This window comes from Heptranchias perlo, unplaced genomic scaffold, assembly GCF_035084215.1.
Source record: "Heptranchias perlo isolate sHepPer1 unplaced genomic scaffold, sHepPer1.hap1 HAP1_SCAFFOLD_70, whole genome shotgun sequence".
Classification (NCBI taxonomy): Eukaryota; Metazoa; Chordata; class Chondrichthyes; order Hexanchiformes; family Hexanchidae; genus Heptranchias; species Heptranchias perlo.
In genome coordinates this window covers 1,355,039-1,376,752 of record NW_027139729.1, presented here as the reverse complement: position 1 = coordinate 1,376,752, position 21,714 = coordinate 1,355,039, and the positions used below count along the sequence as shown (strand labels likewise).

The following is a 21,714-nucleotide window of genomic DNA, read 5'->3' as shown; positions in this document are numbered from 1 at the left end:
CAAGCAGTTTTGATTGCAGGCATCAGGTGAGAAGTGTGAAGGTCACAATTTAAACAGCGGTTGTTTCCTTTCATTTGAACGGTTTGTCCCATGGGAGAGGGGATCAGAAACCTGACCTGTACAAAGGTCCCTGCCCCATCGGGTAGTCCCATTCATGGATCAGTGGAGGGGATGTCACTAAATTGTTTTAAAATCGCCCAACACACCTGGTGTGCAGAAGCTGAGTGCTGCAGTGCTGCAGTGGAGTCAGACACTGACACCGTTTGTATCACTGGTTTTCATTTGTGGATATTCAAAATAATTATTCACAGATATTAAACTGATCACTTCTGTATTTTCGACCTCACCTGTTCTTGAGTTACAAGATATATGTTTCTTTCTACAGTCAAACCCTTGAAAGAGCCAGAATGAATGTGAAGTTTCCTCCATCCGAGGCAAAGGAACAGTGCAGCCAGCTCCTTCTCACACACAGTAAGTACTTTATCACTCATAGAGCACAGAGACGCAGACAGGTCATCAGTTCCACAGTCTCAGACAGCAGAAGTAGTCAGTCCCACACTGATCCCAAGTTCCAGAGACACATTTTCAATCCAACAGTCAAACAGAGCAGGTGTGGCAGACGCTGTTCCATTTCCCCCTAACTCCAGAGACACATTTTCAATCCAACAGTCAAACAGAGCAGGTGAGGCAGACACTGTTCCATTTCCCCCTCACTCAGTCCCGCTGACAGGTGGATACAAAAATCCCAGTCCAAAGTCATGCTTTCAGATTGTCAATTTCAAAAAAGGATAACTTTAGCCATGAATTAGATCCCAGATACCCCAAGATTCCGATTGTATGCTAGCCCAAAACTCTCTCACACACACACGTGAGTTTAATACATGAAGTATCCATTCGAATTGTGTGCCATTCGAATAAAAATTGCAAGTCCAAAACTCATGTCCAGTATCAGATTGAGAAATGCTGTGACAGTGTAACCTGAGAAACACATTAGATACCAGTTTATAATAAACTCATAGTATGAGATTTAAAGATACAGTGTCAATTCTATTAGCATAGACCGAGATACACATTATACACGAGTCCAAAAATCTTATAAAATAAAACTTAATGATGCAGTATTAATTCCTTTAGTGCAGTCAGATCTACACATTATATACCAAATCAAAAATGTCACCATATCAGGTTGAAAGATATATTATCATTCACAACAATACTGACAGAGATACAGATTTAATAGTAGTCCAAAATCACACAAATTATCTGATTAAAACCTCCAGCATCAAATCCTAAAGTGTATCCATATTTACCAATTAAATAATGTGAAAAACGACTTAAACATTAAGATATTAAAGCAAAAGTATTGAATACCATAATCTAATCTGAGAGAATAATTATGGACAGATACAGAATGAATCTCACACTCACATACCGTACCAGAGACTGACAGATGCGGAAAGAATCCCGAGCTCACATACAGTACGAGAGGTTGCCAGACACAGAGTGAATCCCACACTCAAGTATGGTACCAGAGATGACAGAAACAAAATGAATCCCACACGGGCATACAGTACCAAGGACTGACAGATATAGAATGAATCCAACACTCACATACAGTACCAGAGACTGACAGATACAGAATGAATCCCTCACTCACAACCAGTACCAGATGCTGACAGATACAGAATGAATCACACGCTCACATAGAGTATCAGGAACTGCCTGTCACAGAATGAATCTCACAGGCACACTACTGCAGACTGAGTCACATTTTACATACCAGTTCAAAGATATCATAGTGTCAGATTGAAAGATACAGTATAAATTCCATTAGTGCAGACTGAGCTACATATTAGATATATTAGTAAATACTCATATCGTATTATACTGAAATAAACATTATCAATACCATTGGTTCAGACTAAGCTACACATTACATACTGGTCCAAAAACCTCAAATGATCAGACTGGAAGATACAGTTTCAATTCTATTGGCACTGCCTGACCTGTACATTACATACCAGACTGAAAATCCCACACAATATTAGACTGAAAGATACAGTATCATTCCATTAGTGCAGACTGAGCCACACATTATATAGCAGTCCAAGAATCTCATACCCTATCAGACTCAAAGATACAATATCAATTCCATAACACGTACTGAGCTACATGTTAGACACCAGTCCAAAAATCTCATAGAATATCAGATCGAAAGATTCAGTATCACTTCCATTATTGAAGACTGAGCTACACATCACATTCCTGTCCAAAAATCCAAGACAGCGTCAGACTGATAGATACAGTATCAATTCCTTTAGTTTAGGCTGAGCTACATATTACATACCAGTCCAAAAATCTCATACAATATTAGATTGAGATACAGAATTAATCCCATTATTGCAGACTGAGCTAAACATTACATACCAATCCAATAATTTCACTGTGAACAGATTGAAAGGTACATAATCTCTGAACTCTATTGTGAATGATAAAGATGTAATACTACTCCAAAACTCACACATGTTTGATTAAAGAAAATCGAAAAGTGTATCCATATTTACAAATTAAACACTTGGCGAAGAGCTGTATATAATTTAAATTATTAAAGATACAGTTTCAAATCCGTTACTGTAAACTGAAATCAGAATACAGAATGAATTCAGACTTGCACATTGTCTCAGATACTGAATTACAGAATGAATCACACACTGAGATAATGTAGCAGAGAATGGCAGATACAGAATGAATCCCACACTCACACACAGTACCAGAGACTGACAGTTACAGAATGAATCCCTCACTCACACACCATACCAGAGACTGACAGATACAGAATGAATCCCTCACTCACACACCGTACCAGAGACTGACAGATACAGAATGAATCCCACACTCACACACAGGACCAGAGACTGACAGATGCAGAATGAATTCCCTCACTCACAACCAGTACCAGATGCTGACAGATACAGATTGAATCCCACACTCACAAAGAGTATGAGGAACTGACAGTCACAGAATGAATCTCACAATCACACTACTGCAGACCGAGTTACATTTTACATACCAGTTCAAAGATATCTTAGTGTCAGGTTGAAAGATGCAGTATCAATTCCATTAGTGCAGACTGAGCTACATATTATATATATTAGTAAATACTCAGAGTATTATACTGAAATAAACATCATCAATACCATTGGAACAGACTGAGCGACACATTACATACTGGTCCAAAAACCTCATAAATGTTCAGACTGGAAGATACAGTATCAATTCTATTAGCACTGCCTGACATGTACATTACATACCGGACTGAAAATTCCATAAAGTATTAGACTGAAAGATACAGTATCAATTCCATTAGTGCAGACTGAGCCACACATTATATAGCAGTCCAAGAATCTCATACCCTACAGACTCAAAGATACAATATCAATTCCATAACACGTACTGAGCTCCATGTTACTCACCAGTCCAAAAATCACAAAGAATATCGGATCGAAAGATTCAGTATCACTTCCATTATTGAAGGCTGAGCTACACATCACATTCCAGTCCAAAAATCCAATACAGTATCAGACTGATAGATACAGTATCAATTCCTTTCGTGCAGGCTGAGCTACATATTACATACCAGTCCAAAAATCTCATACAATATTAGATTGAGATACAGAATTAATCCCATTATTGCAGACCGAGCTAAACATTACATACCAATCCAATAATTTCACTGTGAACAGATTGAAAGGTACATAATCTCTGAACTCTATTGTGAATGATAAAGATGTAATACTACTCCAAAACTCACACATGTTTGATTAAAGAAAATCGAAAAGTGTATCCATATTTATAAATTAAACACCAGACGAAGAACTATATATAATTTAAAGTATTAAAGATACAGTTTCAAGTCCGATACTGTAAACTGAAATTAGAATACAGAATGAATTCAGACTTGCACATTGTCTCAGAGACTGAATTACAGAATGAATTCCACACTGAGATAATGTAGCAGAAAATGGCAGATACAGAATGAATCCCATACTCACACACAGTACCTCAGACCTGCAGATACAGAATGAATCCCACACTCACACACAGTACCTCAGACCTGCAGATACAGAATGAATCCCACACTCACACACAGTACAGACACTGACAGATACAGAATGAATCCCACACTCACACACAGTACAGAGACTTTTACAACACCAAGTTATTGTCCAACAGGTGAATGGAGGGAGGAGGAAGCCTCCGAAAGCTTGTGGGATTAAAAATAAAATTGTTGGACTATAACTTGGTGTTGTAAAATTGTTTACAATTGTCAACCCCAGTCCATCACCGGCATCTCCACATCAGTACAGAGACTGACAGACACAGAATGAATCCCACACTCACACACTGTACCAGAGACCTGCAGATACAGAATGAATCCCACACTCACATGCAGTACCAGGGACTGACAGATACAGAATGAATCCCACACTCACACACAGGACCAGAGACTGACAGATACAGAATGAATCCCAAACTCACATACAGTACCAGGGACTGACAGATACAGAATGAATCCCACACTCACACACAGTACCAGAGACTGACAGATACAGAATGAATCCCACCCTCACAGACTGTACTGGAGACAACAGATACAGAATGAATGTCACAATGACATTACTGCAGGCTGAGTTACACTTTATCGACCAGTCCAAAGATCTCATAGTGGCAGATTGAAAGATACAGTATAAATTCTATTTGTGCAGACTGAGCTACATGTTAGATATATTGGTCAATGCTCAGTATTATACTGAAATAAACATTATCAATACCATTGGTACAGACTGAGCTATACATTACAAACGAGTCCAAAAATCATAAATGATCAGACTGGAAGATATAATTTAATTCTTTTCACACCGCCTGAGCTCAACATTATATATCAGTCCAACAATCTCATACAATATTAGACTGAAAGATACAGAATCAATTCAATTAGTGCAGACTGAACCACACATTATATCGCAGTCCAAGAATCTCATACCCTATCAGACTAAAAGATACAATATCAATTCCATTAGCACAGACTGATCTGTATGTTACTCACCAGTCCAAAAATCTCATACAGTATCACAATGAAAGATTCAGTATCAATTCCATTAGTGCAGACTGAGCTATACATTGCATTCCAGTCCAAAAATTTAATACAGTATCAGACTGATAGATACAATATCAATTCATTTCGTGCAGGATGAGCTACATATTACATACCAGTCCAAAAATCTCATAGTGTTAGACTCAGATACAGAATTAATTCCATTATTGCAGACTGAACTATACATTACATACCAGTCCAGTAATTTCAACGTGAACAGATTGAAAGGTATATTATCGTTCACAATCGAGTTCAGAGATTAAGATGTAATACTACTCCAAAACTCACACACGTCGTTTGATTAAAGAAAATCGAAAAAGTGTATCCATATTAACAAATTAAATGCTCAATGAAGAACTGTATATAATTTAAAGTGTTAAAGATACAGTTTAAATACAATATTGTAAACTGAAATAAGAATACAGAATGAATCCAGACTTGCACATTGTCACAGACATTGAATTACAGTACAAATCCCACACTGAGATAAAGTAGCAGAGAATGGCAGATACAGAATGTATCCGCCACACACAGACAGTACCAGAGACTGACAGGTACAGAATAAACGCAACACTTATACATAGTACCTGGAGACTGACAGTTACAGAATAAACCCCACTCTCGTACACAGTACCAGAGATACAGATACAGAATAAATCCCAGTCTCATATACAGTACCAGAGACTGACCTCTGCTGGCGGTAAGCGACAACTGTAATGAGGGAACAAATTCACATTATCTGTCATGGTGACAGAAACAGGACAATGTGCAATGTGAGGAAAGTTTCTGTCTGTTACGTTTACTCTCGTATTTTTGCACTTTTTGACGATGAAAAATGAAGACAATTGATTCATAATAAAGTTTTTGTTTCACTCATTCCATAGTTGTGAATTTGCCCCATTATATTTCACTGTACATTGCGCAGTGTTTCTCTCTGATTTCTCAGGACACGATTTACATTGCTCCTCTACCCCATTTGGACTCTTATTTTCCATGCAGTATGTGGCCTCCTTATTCCCCCTAGCGAAATGCCCCACCTCACACCTTTCTATATTGAAATTCAATGGCCATTTACACGGCCGTTCTGCAAGTTTATTTTGTCCCAGTCTTCCTCAGTATTGACTATATTTCCTAAATCAATTACAAGAATTCAACACAGCATTACAACTGATGTTTGGTCTAACAAAATGTACTTGCAGCTCGTCTCCATTCGGAGTTTTTCTAAATCCCACCCGTGCAATATAATGTGAAGAATGAGTTTATCTTCTGTCCCTCTCTCATCTGTAAACTTCAATGACCCGGGGTTTGGGGACATCTACTGGCCGGAAGCAGAACTGCAACAGTTCGGAACAAATTGTTGAAACCGGACAATGTGCAGTGTGAGCGTGTTTGTGATTAGTGGCAGGAATTAAATCTAAATTTTTAAACCTGCCCATTAACCTTTAGTGTTTGTTATTGAGCAGTAAACAGAGCCGGACAGTAAGGATATAGGAAGTTATACAAAGAGCATCTATTGCAGGCTTCAGGTGAGGAGTGTGAAGGACACATTTTAAACAGCGGGTGATATGTATCAGTTGAATGGTCAGTCCCAAGGGAGAGGGGATTGGAACCCTGACCTGTACAAAGGTCCATCGTGTAGCCCCATTCATGGATCAGTGCAGGGGTTGGGTTGTGTCTGGATGTCACTAAATTGTTGTAAAACAGCCCAACATACCTGGTGTGCAGAAGCTGAGTGCTGCAGTACTGCAGTGGAGTCAGACACTGACACTGTTTGTATCGCTGGTTTTCATTTGTTGTTATTACAATGATTATTAACAGAGAGATTCAATTGATCACTTATGTATTTTCTACTTCATCTTTTTTTCAATTACAAGATATAATTTATCTTCCTACAGGCAAATACTTGAAGGACCCAGAATCAGTGTGATGTTTACTCCTCCCGAGGCACAAGGAGCAGTCAGTGCAGCCAGCTCCTTCTCACACACAGTATGTATATTATCACTCACAGAGCACAGCGACACAGACAGGTCATCAGTCCCACAGTCTCAGACAGCAGAAATAGTCAGTCCCACACTGATCCCAATCCAACAGTCAAAACAGAGCAGGAGAGACAGATGGGATTTCCATTTCACAACAACTCAGTACTACTGACTGGCAGATAAATAATTCCCAGTCCAAAATCACACCCACTATCAGATTGAAACGAACTGTGTTAATCTCACATTAGTTCAGAATTAGCTACAAATTACATACCAGATAGAACTGACACATGGTACTGATTGATAGGTACAGCATGAATTACAATAGTGTACTCCAAGAATCAAATTAAATACCAGCCCACAACTCACACATTATGAGCTTAAAGATGCAGTATTCATGCCAATATTGTACCCTGAGATGCAAATTAGATATCAGTTCAGATGTGACCCATATTTGACTCACATATATGTCCAAATATCTCATAGTGTCAGAATGAAATGTACAGTTTCAATTCCTTTACTGCAGACTGAGGTACACGTTAGATACCAGTCCAAAATTCTCATACAGTATTAGATTGAAAGATACAGTATCAACTCCATTAATGCAGACTGAGCTACACATCAAATACCAGTCTAAAAATCTCAGTGTCAGATTGAAAGGTACAATTTTGATTTGATTAGTACAGACTGACCCACACGTTACATACCAGTATACAAATCTCACACAGTATCAGACTGAAAGATACAGTATCAATCCCATTAGTGCAGATTGAGTTACACATTAGATATCAGTCCAGAAATCACATTCTGGGTCATGCTGAAAGATGCAGTATGAATTCCATTAGTGCAGACTGAGCTGCACAACAGATATGAGCCCAACAATCTCAGTGTCAGATTGAAAGATACAGTATCAATTCCATTAGTGCAGATTGAGCTACACATTATATATGGTCCAAAATTCGAATACAGTATCATACTGAAAGATACAGTATCAATCCTATTAGTGTTGACTCAGCTACACATTGCAAACCAGTCCAACAATCAGGTCAAGCTCATGCTGAAAGGTACGGCATCAATTCCATTATTGCAGACTGAGTTATTCCTTACACACAAGTCCAAATATAGCACACAGTGTCAGACTGAAAGATACAGTATCAATCCTATTAGTGTTGACTAAGCTACACATTGCAAACCAGTCCAATAATCAGGTCAAGCTCATGCTGAAAGGTACGGCATCAACTCCATTATTGCAGACTGAGTTATTCCTTACACACAAGTCCAAATATAGCACACAGTGTCAGACTGAAAGATACAGTCTCATTCCCATTAATGCAGACTGAACTACACATTACATACCAGTCCAAAAATCACACAGTGTCAGCTTGAAAGATAAAGTATCAATTCCACTAGCCCAGACTGAGCTACACAATAAATACCAGTCCAATAATTTCACAGTAAGATATTGAAATGTACATTCTCATTTAAAATAGTCTTCACAGAAATTAAGATGTAATCCTACATCAAAACTCACAAACATTGCATGATTAAAACAAAGTTCTAAAGTGTATCCATAATTCAAATTAACACTAGACAAAGGACTATGCACACATTCATGTATTAAAGATACAGTTTCAAGCAACATACTGTAACCTGAAATAAGAATACAGAACGAATCCAGACTTGCACTTCGCCCCAGAAACTGAGTTACAGAATAAATCCTACACTGAGATATAATACCAGAGACTGACTGTCACAGAATGAATCCCACACTCACAGGCAGCACCAGAGTCTGACAGATTCAGAATGAATCCCACACTCACACACAGTATCAGAGTCTGACAGATACAGAATGAATCCCACACTCACACACTGTACCAGAGATTGACAAATTCAGAATTAATCCCTCACTCACACACAGTACCAGAGTCTGACAGATACAGAATGAATCCCACACTCACACACAGTACCAGAGACTGACAGATATAGAATGAATCTCACACTCACACACAGTACCAGAGACTGACAGATACAGAATGAATCCCACACTCACACACAGTACCAGAGACTGACAGATATAGAATGAATCTCACACTCACACACAGTACCAGAGTCTGACAGAGAGAGAATTAGTCTCACACTCACAGACAGTACTGGAGACTGACAGATACAGAATGAATATACAGTCTGACATCTACTGGCCGGAAGGGAGAAATGTAACAGAGTGGAACAAATTCACATTGTCTGTCGTTGTTCCAGATTCAGGACAATGTGCAGTGTGAGCAAATAGTTTCTCTCTGTAACTTCTAGTCTCGTATTTTTTCATATTTTGACAGTGAAATATTAAGACAATTGAGTCAGAATAAAGTTTTTGTTTTACTCATTCGATAGTTGTGAATTTGCCCCATTATATTTCACTCGACATTGCGCAATATTTCTGTCTGATTTCTCAGGACACGATTTAGATTAATTCAAATAAACCGAACTGAAACACGAATAAAAACTGAGCATAAAGCTGGAAGTTATAATGGAGACCGTCAAATGTGAAAGGGATAAAATAGAGAGAAAAAAATACTAAAAATGCTGGAAATACCCAGCAGGTCCGGCAGCATCTGTGGAGAAGGGAAGCTCGGGTTAACGGTTCAGGACGATGACCCTTCTATAGATCAGAAAGGTTAATCCGACATAATTTTAAAAAGGAACGGGAATCAGCAGAGGGAAAGACTGCAGAAAATCAATTAATTTCACTGAATCCAGGCAATTGTGTCCCGTATCCACAGTACAGATCAGGGGAAATAATAATACAAAGGGACAGAGTTAAATTCAACATTATGGGGGAAATAAATGAGCTTTAAAAGTATTTTTAAATATAAATTACACCCGTTTGTGTTTTGGAAGCACTATCCCTCTGAACATCATCAAATTCGGTTCCAGTCTTGGTGTTTCTGAATTAAGCGAACTGGGATTCAAACCTGTTGGAATTAACTGTTTGGAAGGCAGCTATACTCACCATGATAGCGCCTTAGTTCACTCGGAGGGAGAAATAGAGTGTTTCTGTGGAGTTTGGGTTTTGAGTTTCTGGCACTTTAATCACAGACAATAAATAGTTCCCAAACACCAGCCCCTGAATAGAGACAACAAGCTGGTGGAATTTCTCATTTATAAATATTAAATTAGAGGATGACAAAAGAGAACAGGAAACGGTCAGGAATATTTCACAAGAACAATTGGGGAAGCAAAGAGGAACTACGAAATTAAATTATCAAGGAATATCAAAATAAACAGTAAATTATTCTACAGATGCATAAATAAAACAAGGAAAATCAGAATAGCTTCAGTGCCACAAAGGGATGCACAAAATAAACTCACAGGTAACGTCAGTGAAATGCCAGAAATATTGAATTATTACTTTGCCTCAGTATTTACCCGGGAGATTAACAGGGTGAACATGATATTAGAGGAAGAGGTCAATAAAGATATCAAGACATTTAAGTTAGAAAGGATGGTTAAACTCCTGGTCCAGATGGATTGCGTCTGCACATATTAAATGAAGCAAAGGAAGAGACAGCAGAGGCACTGTTACATATATAGAAAAAAATCATCACAAAAAGGAATAGTGCCAGAGGACTGGATGACAGTTAATGTGATTCTTATAATTTAAAACAGGAGATAGAACAATTCCAGGGAACTATAGACCAGTTAACTAAAGGTCGGTGGTAGGAATGATCATGGAATCTTTTACTCAATGAAGCAATAGAAAAACATCTGAAAACCGAAAATATAATAAAGAATAGTCAGCACGGATTTCAGAAAGGGAAGGTTTAACAGTTTGGCAGAAGGTTTGACAGTTTAAATTACATTTCACCATAACTTATCTGCTTATCAATTCTATTCCTCTAGAAATAAACCCCAGTGCTGTGTTTGCTTTCTGTGGCCTCATCAACCTGTGTTGCTACTTTTAATGATTTGTCAATCTGTACCCCTAAATCACTTTGCTCTTCTACACCATTTAGACTCTTATTTTCCAAGCAGTGTTTGGCCTCCTTATTCCCCCGAGCAAAATGCACCACATCACAACTTTCTATTTGGTAACTAAATGTCCATTTCCTCCGCCTTTCAGCAAGCTTATTAAATCTTCTTGTATTTTGTTGCATTCTTCCTCAGTTTAGGCTATACCCCCAAAATTAATTACAAGCATTTAGTACAGCATTCCAACTCATGTTTGGTCCAACAAAATGTTCTCCATTCCCAGTTTTTCTAAACCCCACTCGTGCAATATAATGTGAAGAATGAGTTTATCTTCTGTCCCTCTCTCATCTGTAAACTTCAATGACCCGGGGTTTGGGGACATCTACTGGCCGGAAGCAGAACTGCAACAGTTCGGAACAAATTGCTGAAACCGGACAATGTGCAGTGTGAGCGTGTTTGTGATTGGTGGCAGGGATTCAACCTGATTGGTTTCTTCAGATATCCAATCAGATCGATAAAGGAAAAATATTGTGACATCAGTCCCAATCACAATCATTGCCTTCCCCCATCCCTCATTACCATAGGGCTGTGGGGCTGCCGATTTAATCCGAGCTCGGAGCGGATTTGGGTCATTTCTGGGTCTGAAATTGAGTTTGAAAATGCCTGAGGACAAGAAAGCAGCTCCCAAGAAGGGCGCCAAGAAAACCTTGAATAAAGCACCAGCCAAGGGCGGCAAGAAGCGGAGAAAGTCGAGGAAGGAGAGTTACTCCATCTACGTCTACAAAGTGATGAAGCAGGTTCACCCCGACACCGGCATCTCCTCCAAGGCCATGAGCATCATGAACTCCTTTGTGAACGATATTTTCGAGCGCATCGCGAGTGAGGCTTCCAGCCTGGCTCATTATAATAAACGGCGCACCATCAGCTCCCGGGAGATCCAGACCGCCGTGCGCCTGCTGCTGCCCGGGGAACTGGCCAAGCACGCCGTGTCGGAAGGGACAAAGGCGGTGACCAAGTACACCAGCTCCAAGTAAAACTCCACAATGTACTGAAAAAACAACGGCTCTTTGAAGAGCCACCCACTACCTCTCTGAAGGAGCTGCATTTCCTATATATTTATTAGGATTGTTTTAATACTGTAATATTATTCCAATCTTATTATGAAGTGATACTGTAACTGCCCCGTTGAAATCCCTGACCCATAAACTGATCCGCTCCTTCCCCTTTGCTTCGCTCTTAAAGCGTTACAATTCTGTCCTCTCCCACTCCCTTCGTGTTTCATTTAACTGTAAGAATCCAATCTCCGAATGTTTACAAGCTGATGTGAAAATCCTCACATTAACAGCAACCCCACCCCTTGCAGTAACACAGCTGAATAGGGGCAGAATGAGAGCTCCGTCCGGGTCCGTCTTTTCACAGAAACACTCCCGGCTCTGTGAGAAGGGACCAATCCATAACGTGTCACTTTTATAAAGACTAAATTGAAACGTGTCCCTTCACGGAATGCTGTGAATGGGGATTTAGTCCCGAACGGTACAGTTTGAAAGCGATGTTAGAATGAGCCATAATTTAAAGCAGATTTTAAAACAGCGCCAGCGATTGGTGACGGGTAGCGCTGAATAAGACAAGATAAAAAGAACGGGTTTAAAATCTTGTGCTCAGGGCGACATTGATCGAAATCCGGTCCTTTACTACACTGAAATTGGCGGGCTTTTTGAAATTCCTCAAATTCCTTGTCTGACTGTTCAGGCCGGTAAATCCCGCCCTCTTCTGATTCCCAGCTATCTGATTGGTTAATGAAATAGGCAAATGAGGTGTATTAAAGAGCAACCAATCAGATGACCTTTCAGTCTACAAGAAGGGTAAATACGGAAATCATTCTTCATTCTTTGTGAAAGTGTTTGTGAGATTGTGGAAATGTCTGGAAGAGGGAAAACCGGCGGTAAAGCTCGGGCCAAGGCCAAGTCTCGCTCATCCCGGGCCGGACTGCAGTTCCCTGTGGGCCGTGTTCACAGGCACCTGCGAAAGGGGAACTACGCTGAACGTGTGGGTGCCGGAGCCCCGGTCTATCTGGCTGCTGTGCTCGAGTATCTGACGGCTGAAATCCTCGAGCTGGCCGGCAACGCGGCCCGGGACAATAAGAAGACCCGCATCATCCCCAGACACCTGCAGCTGGCCATCCGCAACGACGAGGAGCTCAACAAGCTGCTGGGACGGGTGACCATCGCTCAGGGTGGGGTGCTGCCTAATATCCAGGCCGTGCTGCTGCCGAAGAAAACCAGCACTGTGAGCTCCAAGAGCAAATAAAGCGACCAAGATTTAATCTGATAACCCAAAGGCTCTTTTCAGAGCCACCCACTGTATTTATGAAAGGGCTGGTTACTGTCAGTCAAAGGACTTGATTCCGATTCGCGAAACTAACAATAACTTGTTAAACACAAATGATCCATATCGGTCTGTTGCACGACTCGCTTCCGGACCGCAGATGTCGCCAACCTCCAATAGATTGAAATTTGCAGTTTGTCTGGTGAATGAGACAAAATACCAGAACCGTCAGAATTGTTAACTGGGTGGGTGGGATGCAGAAATACCAGGGACGCTTGTTATTATTTACCGTCCCATCCTCGGACAAGTCTGCCTCGGTTTGTTATTTTACCCAGATGTATACAACAGATGCTGAATGATCAGTTGTTTATTGTGTCAGCGATTACTGAATAAAGAATGTGTGAAATTTGTGTTTGGATGTGAGTGAGGTATTTATTCTGTCCATGCCCGTCTGATATCTGCTCCCTCCCGTTTGTACATTTCCCGTTTAAGCAAATTTCTCAAGGACATGCCATTTCAACCCAGGAGATCACAGCTCTTTCCATCGCCGATTTGGCGGCTCTGAAAAGAGCCTTTGTTGCACTTGGTGCTGAAGCCGGGTCGGGTTTAGGCGCGCTCCCCGCGGATGCGGCGGGCCAGCTGGATGTCTTTGGGCATGATGGTGACTCGCTTGGCGTGGATGGCGCACAGGTTGGTGTCCTCAAATAGCCCCACCAGGTAAGCCTCGCTGGCCTCCTGCAGGGCCATGACGGCCGAGCTCTGGAAGCGCAGGTCTGTCTTGAAATCCTGAGCGATCTCTCGCACCAGGCGCTGGAAGGGCAGTTTGCGGATCAGCAGCTCGGTGGATTTCTGGTAGCGCCGGATCTCCCTGAGAGCCACAGTGCCGGGTCTGTAGCGATGAGGCTTCTTCACTCCGCCCGTGGCTGGAGCGCTCTTCCTCGCCGCTTTGGTAGCCAACTGTTTGCGAGGAGCTTTCCCGCCGGTCGATTTACGCGCCGTCTGCTTGGTCCTGGCCATTTTCTGAACAGATATCAACACAAACTGAGACACAAAGACTGTTAATACGGACTGCGCTCTGGGGCCGCCTTATAAAGGGTCTAAGGGGATCCGCCCCTGGCCTCTGATTGGCTTCAGTCCCACACCCAGTCAGGGAGGGATCGCCCCTGGACGATGATTGATCCGAGCTCTGTCAGTCAGACCGAAACGGCGGGAGATATTGGGCCCCAATTGGCTGAGCTGAAATTAATCTTCAATTTCAAAAAGCCCGACAATTTCAGAGCATCAAATAACAGTTTCAAGAAAATCTCATTTCCTTCCAGCAATTTAAGAATCTCTCTCTTTATAATCTCAATTATTTCCTACTCGTCAGCTCAAACCTCAGGCTGTTTCACATTCCGGTCCTGATCTGTCTGTAAACGGGCGGGAATAAAGCCCCGGTCATTGTTTTCCGTAACGAGACAAAGTCCAGCTTCAATTTCAAAAATCCCGCCAGTTCCGGCCCGGTGAACCGCTCCTCAAACGACACAGCGGGAGAGGGAGTGAGGAGGGATTTTACTCTGAGCGGAGAATGCCATGTCTGGGGAAAGAGTCTGTATCACCGCCTGTTCATTTATACGGTGAAACCGGAAATTCCGCTCCTTCTCTCGGGATGGCCGAGAACCCCGGCCGTTGTTTCTGATCTCCCTGTACCGAGTGTTGGGGAATCTCCCCATACTAATTAAATATCAGAAACTAATTCCCCATCCCGAGATCATTCCTCTCCCCGTTCCCAGGTCAGTGCTCTCTCTGTGAGGCGGTGGGCGGCTCTTAGAAGAGCCTTTGTTTTGTGTCCGGTTTGAAAGGGTCGAGTTGTTCAGCCGCCGAATCCATAAAGAGTGCGGCCCTGCCGTTTCAGAGCGTACACCACATCCATGGCAGTGACCGTCTTGCGCTTGGCGTGTTCAGTGTAGGTGACCGCGTCCCTGATCACATTCTCCAGGAAAACCTTCAACATCCCGCGGGTTTCCTCGTAGATCAGACCCGAGATCCGCTTGACACCGCCACGGCGAGCCAGGCGGCGGATGGCTGGTTTGGTGATCCCCTGGATGTTATCACGAAGCACTTTCCGGTGCCGCTTTGCTCCGCCTTTACCCAGTCCTTTGCCTCCTTTACCTCTGAGATGCCGGTGATGGACTGGGGTTTGACAATTGTAAACAATTTTACAACACCAAGTTATAGTCCAGCAATTTTATTTTAAATTCACAAGCTTTCGGAGACTTCCTCCTTCCTCAGGTAAATGTTTCAGGAGCTCCTTGAAGCCTACGCATTTATACATATAGAGCAATACATGGTGTTTACAGAATGCCCCTGCAACTGCCCGTTGCCAAGGCAATCACCGTGTTCAGACAGAGAGGTGTCACCTTTACCTCTGCCAGACATGATGAATCTTCACTCCAATCGCTGCTGACTGAATAGCGAACGTATGCTGGTTCCGTTTTTATACAGCCTGCCCCGACCTGACTGAAACAGACACAGGGGTGAGAGAGGGAGGGGAGGAGACAGAGTGAGATATTAAACAGAGAGGGGAGGAGACAGAGTGAGATATTAAACAGAGAGGGGAGGAGACAGAGTGAGATATTAAACAGAGAGGGGAGGAGACAGAGTGAGATATTAAACAGAGAGGGGAGGAGAGTCAGAGTGAGATATTAAACAGAGAGGGGAGGAGACAGAGTGAGATATTAAACAGAGAGGGGAGGAGAGTCAGAGTGAGATATTAAACAGAGAGGGGAGGAGAGTCAGAGTGAGATATTAAACAGAGAGGGGAGGAGAGAGTCAGAGTGACGGACAGAGCGGAGAGCGGCCTCTGATCTTCCAGCTCCACCTCCAGCTTTCTCCACCCGCCAATTTCAAACAGTTTCTCGATAATAGAACCGAAACACAGCGCTCCGCACAAACCCTTACAGACTCGGGCTTCATATTCAAGGATTCCCAGAAACCAGGAGCTTTTAAATGAGCCCCGTTACAATTAACAGTCAGTAATATTCCTGCCTAAATACAGTCCCTTCTCTAACAAGTCAACCCGCCTCCTTCCATTTCAGTGTCAGACCCGATTCGATCTCCCCACACATCCCCTCCCAGACGGGTTCAGCAGTTTACAAACACTTTATTCCAGTTGATTTGAAGAATCTCATGTGTTGGGGTTTGAATTGTGATAGCGGCGGATCTCCGCCAGTTTTACCCTGTCACCGACTCTCGCCCTGAATCTGTGAGAAAAAATGAACTGGGATTGGAGCCGAACACACGCCAGTTCCAGTGAGGCCCGGCCCGGACATCCCATTCTCTCTATTTTATTTCAGACAGTGGGGGTGTGGCGAGAATAGCGAATGTCAGCGAGGCACCAGGACCCTGGGTTTATTTGAAATTATTTCTATCTGAAATCTGAGCCCGGCCCCGGGACAGGAATCATCTGATTCCGGGATCTGCTCTTTTCTGAGAGACGTGGGTGGCTCTGAGAAGAGCCGTTGGGTTCAGATGGTCACAAGTTGCACTTGATTTTTTACTTCTTTTTGCCCGCTGCTTTCTTGGGCTTTGCTGACTTCGGCTTGGGCTTGGCCCTCGGTTTTTTCACCTTCTTCGCCTTCGCCTTCACTGTCTTGGGGGTCTTGGGCTTCTTCGCCGCCGCTTTCTTCTTAATTGGTGATTTCGCCGCCTTTTTCGTGGTCGATTTCTTGACCGCTGGTTTCTTGGCCGTTAATTTCTTGACGGCTGTTTTTTTGGCCGCTGGTTTCTTTCCGGGAGATTTCTTGGTCACTTGTTTCTTCACCTTCTTTACCACTTTTGCCTGGGTTTCCTTCTTAGCGACTCTGAAGGAGCCCGAGGCGCCCGTGCCCTTGATCTGCACCAGGGAGCCTTTTTCCACATTTCTCTTGATACTTAATTTGATCTGGGACCGGAGCTTCTCCACATCCAGGCCTTTGGTCGCCAGAACCTTCTTTATCGCGGCCAGGGAGGTCCCCTTGCGATCCTTGCAATCCCCCACAATCTTGAGGATCTGTTCGCCCAACGGGGGACCGGTGGTCTTGGGTCGGGGAACCGCCTTCTTCTTCTTGGGAGCCTTGGGTGGAGCGGCGGCGGCGGCAGGAGGAGCCGCTACTGCGGCTGCAGTGTCTGTCATGTCCGGGAATCTGCAGAAAACCTCTCTGACAGTCAGAGCTGGGTCAGAAATGAAACGAGAGGCGGCGGCACAGAGCAACTTAAAGGCACAGAGCGGACGGGGCGGAGACATCCTGCTGTCAGCTCCCGGCCACTCCAGCCTCTCTGTGTTTCTCTCTCCTCTTAAACTCCCCGATTCCAATTCAAATCGGGCACTCCAGAGTCCCAGACTAGCCCCTTCCCATCTCTAACACCGGGATGTTTGATGTCGAAAAACTTTCACCGGAATTAAAAGCACCAGTTTCGATTTAAACCCGTTTCATTGCTGCACTGATCGCGCTCTCTCACCCGATCGCTGACATGATCTCCGTTTTTCGGCTGAAATCTTGAATTGATCTGAAACTTTACCTTAAATTTCCACTTCGGAGCTCGGCAGGGGAGGAGGGCGATCCTTTGACAGGGATTTTTTAAAAAAATTACTCCAAATAGACTTGGAAATCCGGCGATGAGACCGGCCACACAAACACAGTGACATTAATCTAACCCACCCGCCCCTTTAACACACTCTCTCTGACACAATGTTCACATCTTCACATTCACAGGACAAACTGTTCGCCAGATTGACAATTCCCGGGACAGGCTTTCCTCCCCGCTCGGCCTGTGCTGCAGATTCTCGGGGGTCAGTTGTAGTTTCCCAGCTCAGTAACTGTTAAACACTCTGAGGCCAGCGCTCCTCACAGTGTCTGGTCCCCAGATTCAGGGGCAGGAGCCAATCACAGCTGTGGATGTGATAATCCACACCTGGTTTTACATTATTATATTGATCGCACACAGAAATATGTTTGATTAAGATGAAAATACAAATTATCCGCTCTGCGCTCCTCCAATCTCTCTGTGTCTCTCTCTCCTCCGAAACTGACTGACAGACAATCGTAACTGGTGTCCTATCCGTCCCGTTCTCAATCCCCTGAGACGGCTAGTTACTGAATATATTCAACACTAACAGGCAGTCCAGTGTCAGACAGTTAAAGGCTGTTTCTCTCCAACTTTCCTTCCTGGACTGGAGACAGGTAAATGCACCGTCAGACCGGCGCATACATAATAGAAGGGACAGTGACCGTCTGACCAACAGAACCGGAGGTCTGTTCACAGACACAGAATGAGTCTTTACCTTACAACAGGGTATCTATATTACGCTCATTAACAGTATCCTGCTTTCATGTACAGCACTGGAGAGAGAGAGAAAGACAGACCGACAGACAAACAGAGAGACATACACACAGACACAGTATCAGTCTCGCACTTCCTATCAGTATGTCCGTTTCACGCTCAGTAACAGTATCCCACCTTCATGTACAGCGCTAGAGACAGAGACACAGAGAGGCACAATATCAGTCTCACATTCCCACCAGTGTGTCCGTTTCACACTCAGAATGGGAAGAACCTGCTATTTAAAATCATTGCTGCTTTCTCCCCCCAAACCAATAGTGAATGTTCCTGGTTTAGTTCCAGTCTCACTCTGTGGTTGGACAGTGAAGAGTGGAAACAGAGCCGGACAGTCAGGATGTGGGGAGTTATACAAAGAGCATCTATTGAAGGCACCAGGTGAGAAGTGTGAAGGATACATTTTAAACAGCGGCTGTTGGGTTTCGGTTGAAAGGTTAGTCCCATGGGAGAGGGGATCAGAAACCTGACCTGTACAAAGGTCCCTGCCCTCTCACACTCACATACAGTTCCACGGACTGAGAAATACAGAATGAATCCCACACTCACACACAGTACCAGAGAGTGAGAGATACAGAATGAATCCCACACTCACACACAGTACCAGAGACTGACAGATACAGAATGAATCCCACACTCACACACAGCACCAGAGACTGACAGATACAGAATGAATCCCACACTCACACACAGCACCAGAGACTGACAGATACAGAATGAATCCAACACTCACACACAGGACCAGAGACTGAGTTTCAGAATTGCTGCTTTACTCGGTCATCATCCTTTGAATCTATTGGGGAAATTGAAAGAAAGTCAGTGAAACCGCCCCATTTTAATGTTTGTCTCTGTAGAATTTACGACCCAATAAAGTGTATACGGGCCCGGGGTCCGTTCAATTCCCCTTTTGCTTTGCTCTTGCTCTCATTCAGATTTACACCGCACCCGGTTTTCACGTTAACAATCACTTTCAGGGCTAAGAATCAAATTCAGTTCCTTCCTCTTTCTCACTGCGGAGCCAATCTCTGAAATAATTAATTACTGATATTAATATCCCACATATTAGCAGCACGTTCCCCGCAGTGTCACAATCCAGAATGAACGTCTTGGAGAAAATAGGCTCGTTTTCAGGCTTCGTCAATGATTCCGTTTTCAGGACACACGGCTCCTGTTCAGTCCCTGCAACGGAATCAATCGATAACCTGTAATTTGTTATTTTTACAGGTAGAAGTGAAATTTGTCCATATCAGCAATCTATGAATGGGGTTTTATTCCGCAAGTTATGGACAATGTGATTTTAAACAGCGCTAGGAATCTGGGACGTGTAATACGGAATAACATTATTACAAAGAGATTTTAAGTCTTTGTCTGAAAACGACATGTCCGAGTAATTCACTGATTTCATTCACTGAAATTGGCGGCCTTTTTCAAATTTTAAAAAATCGGTCAATTCTGGCCAATAAATTGCTCTGTTTTCTTATTGACGTCTCTCCGATTGGTTAAGGAAATTAGTTTTCAAGCAAAGCAACCAATGAGAAGTAGTCTCAGTTTGGAGCGGGCTTTGAGAGTTGGGCCTGTGGTAATTCCAGGTCCCCAATGACTGAGCTCAAACGGTTCAATTTCACAAACCCTCTCGGTATCAGTGTCAGAAACAACCGTCAGAGGGAAAATCCATATCACAAGCTGGCCCCTTATCACAGCGGCTCAGCATAACCTGTTCTCCCATGGAAACCCCCGGACCCACATCACAACATCTGACTGATAAATAGAACCAAAACAGAGCGAATGGAGTGAAGGAGCATTTCACTGAGGGGGGAAATGCAGGTCCGGGTAAACTCACTTGTAACGTTCCCTGGACAATTCAGTGCACTCAATAAGGGAAATTTTCCTCTCAGTAACCGGTGCAGCACGCCGCCGATCCCACGTCACCGTATTGTGTTCCTGAAAACTCCTTAATTATAAAACTATTCCCGAGCCCCATATATCCCGCACCCGTTCCCAGGTCAGTGCTCTCTCTGTGAGGCGGTGGGTGGCTCTTAGAAGAGCCTTTGTTTTGTGGGTCAGAAAGGGTCGAATTGTTCAGCCGCCGAATCCATAGAGAGTGCGGCCCTGCCGTTTCAGAGCGTACACCACATCCATGGCAGTGACCGTCTTGCGCTTGGCGTGTTCAGTGTAAGTGACCGCGTCCCTGATCACATTCTCCAGGAAAACCTTCAGCACCCCGCGGGTTTCCTCGTAGATCAGACCCGAGATCCGCTTGACACCGCCACGGCGAGCCAGGCGGCGGATGGCTGGTTTGGTGATCCCCTGGATGTTATCACGAAGCACTTTCCGGTGCCGCTGGACAAAAACGCTGAATTCCTGAGGTGAGGTGATAATGAGTGCCCTTGACATCAAGGCAGCATTTGACCGAGTGTGGGAACAAGGAACCAGTAAAATTGAAATCAGTGGAATAAGGGGGAAAGCTCTCCATTGGCTGTAGTCATACCTGGCACAAAGAAAGATGGTAGTAGTTGTTGGAGGCCAAACATCTCAGCCTCGGCACACAGCAGCAGGTGTTCCTCAGGACAGCGTCCAAGGCTCAACCATCTTCAGCTGCTTCATCAATGAACTTCCCTTAATCAAAAGGTCAGAAATGGGGATGTTTGCTGATGATTGCAGTATTCAGTTCCATTCACAAATCCTCAGATAATGAAGCAGTCCATGCCCGCATGCAGCAAGACTTGGCAAATAAATGGCAAGTAACATTCACGCTAGACAAGTGCCAGGCAATGACCATCTCCAACAAGAGAGTCTAACCATCTCCCCTTGACCTTAAACGGCATTACCATCGCCGAATCCCCCACCATCAACATCCTGGGGCTCAACATTGAGCAGAAATTAAACTGGACCAGGCACATAAATACCGTGGCTACAAGAGCAGATCAGAGGTTA

The 21,714-nt window shown here is 43.4% G+C and overlaps 3 protein-coding genes across 4 annotated transcripts in view; 2 read left to right on the top strand and 1 right to left on the bottom strand.

Annotated features, from left to right (window-relative positions):
* The window catches only part of LOC137318393 (zinc finger protein 3-like), a 626,361-nt gene that overhangs the window by 263,593 nt on the left and 341,054 nt on the right, over nt 1–21,714 (top strand). The gene's annotated exons all lie outside the window — the stretch shown is intronic.
* Nucleotides 1–21,714, top strand: part of LOC137318355 (zinc finger protein 271-like) — a 145,632-nt gene that overhangs the window by 89,216 nt on the left and 34,702 nt on the right. The gene's annotated exons all lie outside the window — the stretch shown is intronic.
* On the bottom strand, nt 16,961–17,578 carry LOC137318338 (histone H1-like). The gene has a single exon (XM_067981223.1). The coding sequence runs from the start codon at nt 17,576–17,578 to the stop codon at nt 16,961–16,963; it is 618 nt and encodes a 205-aa protein (XP_067837324.1).

Excerpts from the sequence above, each read along its gene's own strand:
- LOC137318338 (XM_067981223.1), bottom strand. The coding sequence starts at position 17,578 with ATGACAGACACTGCAGCCGCAGTAGCGGCTCCTCCTGCCGCCGCCGCC.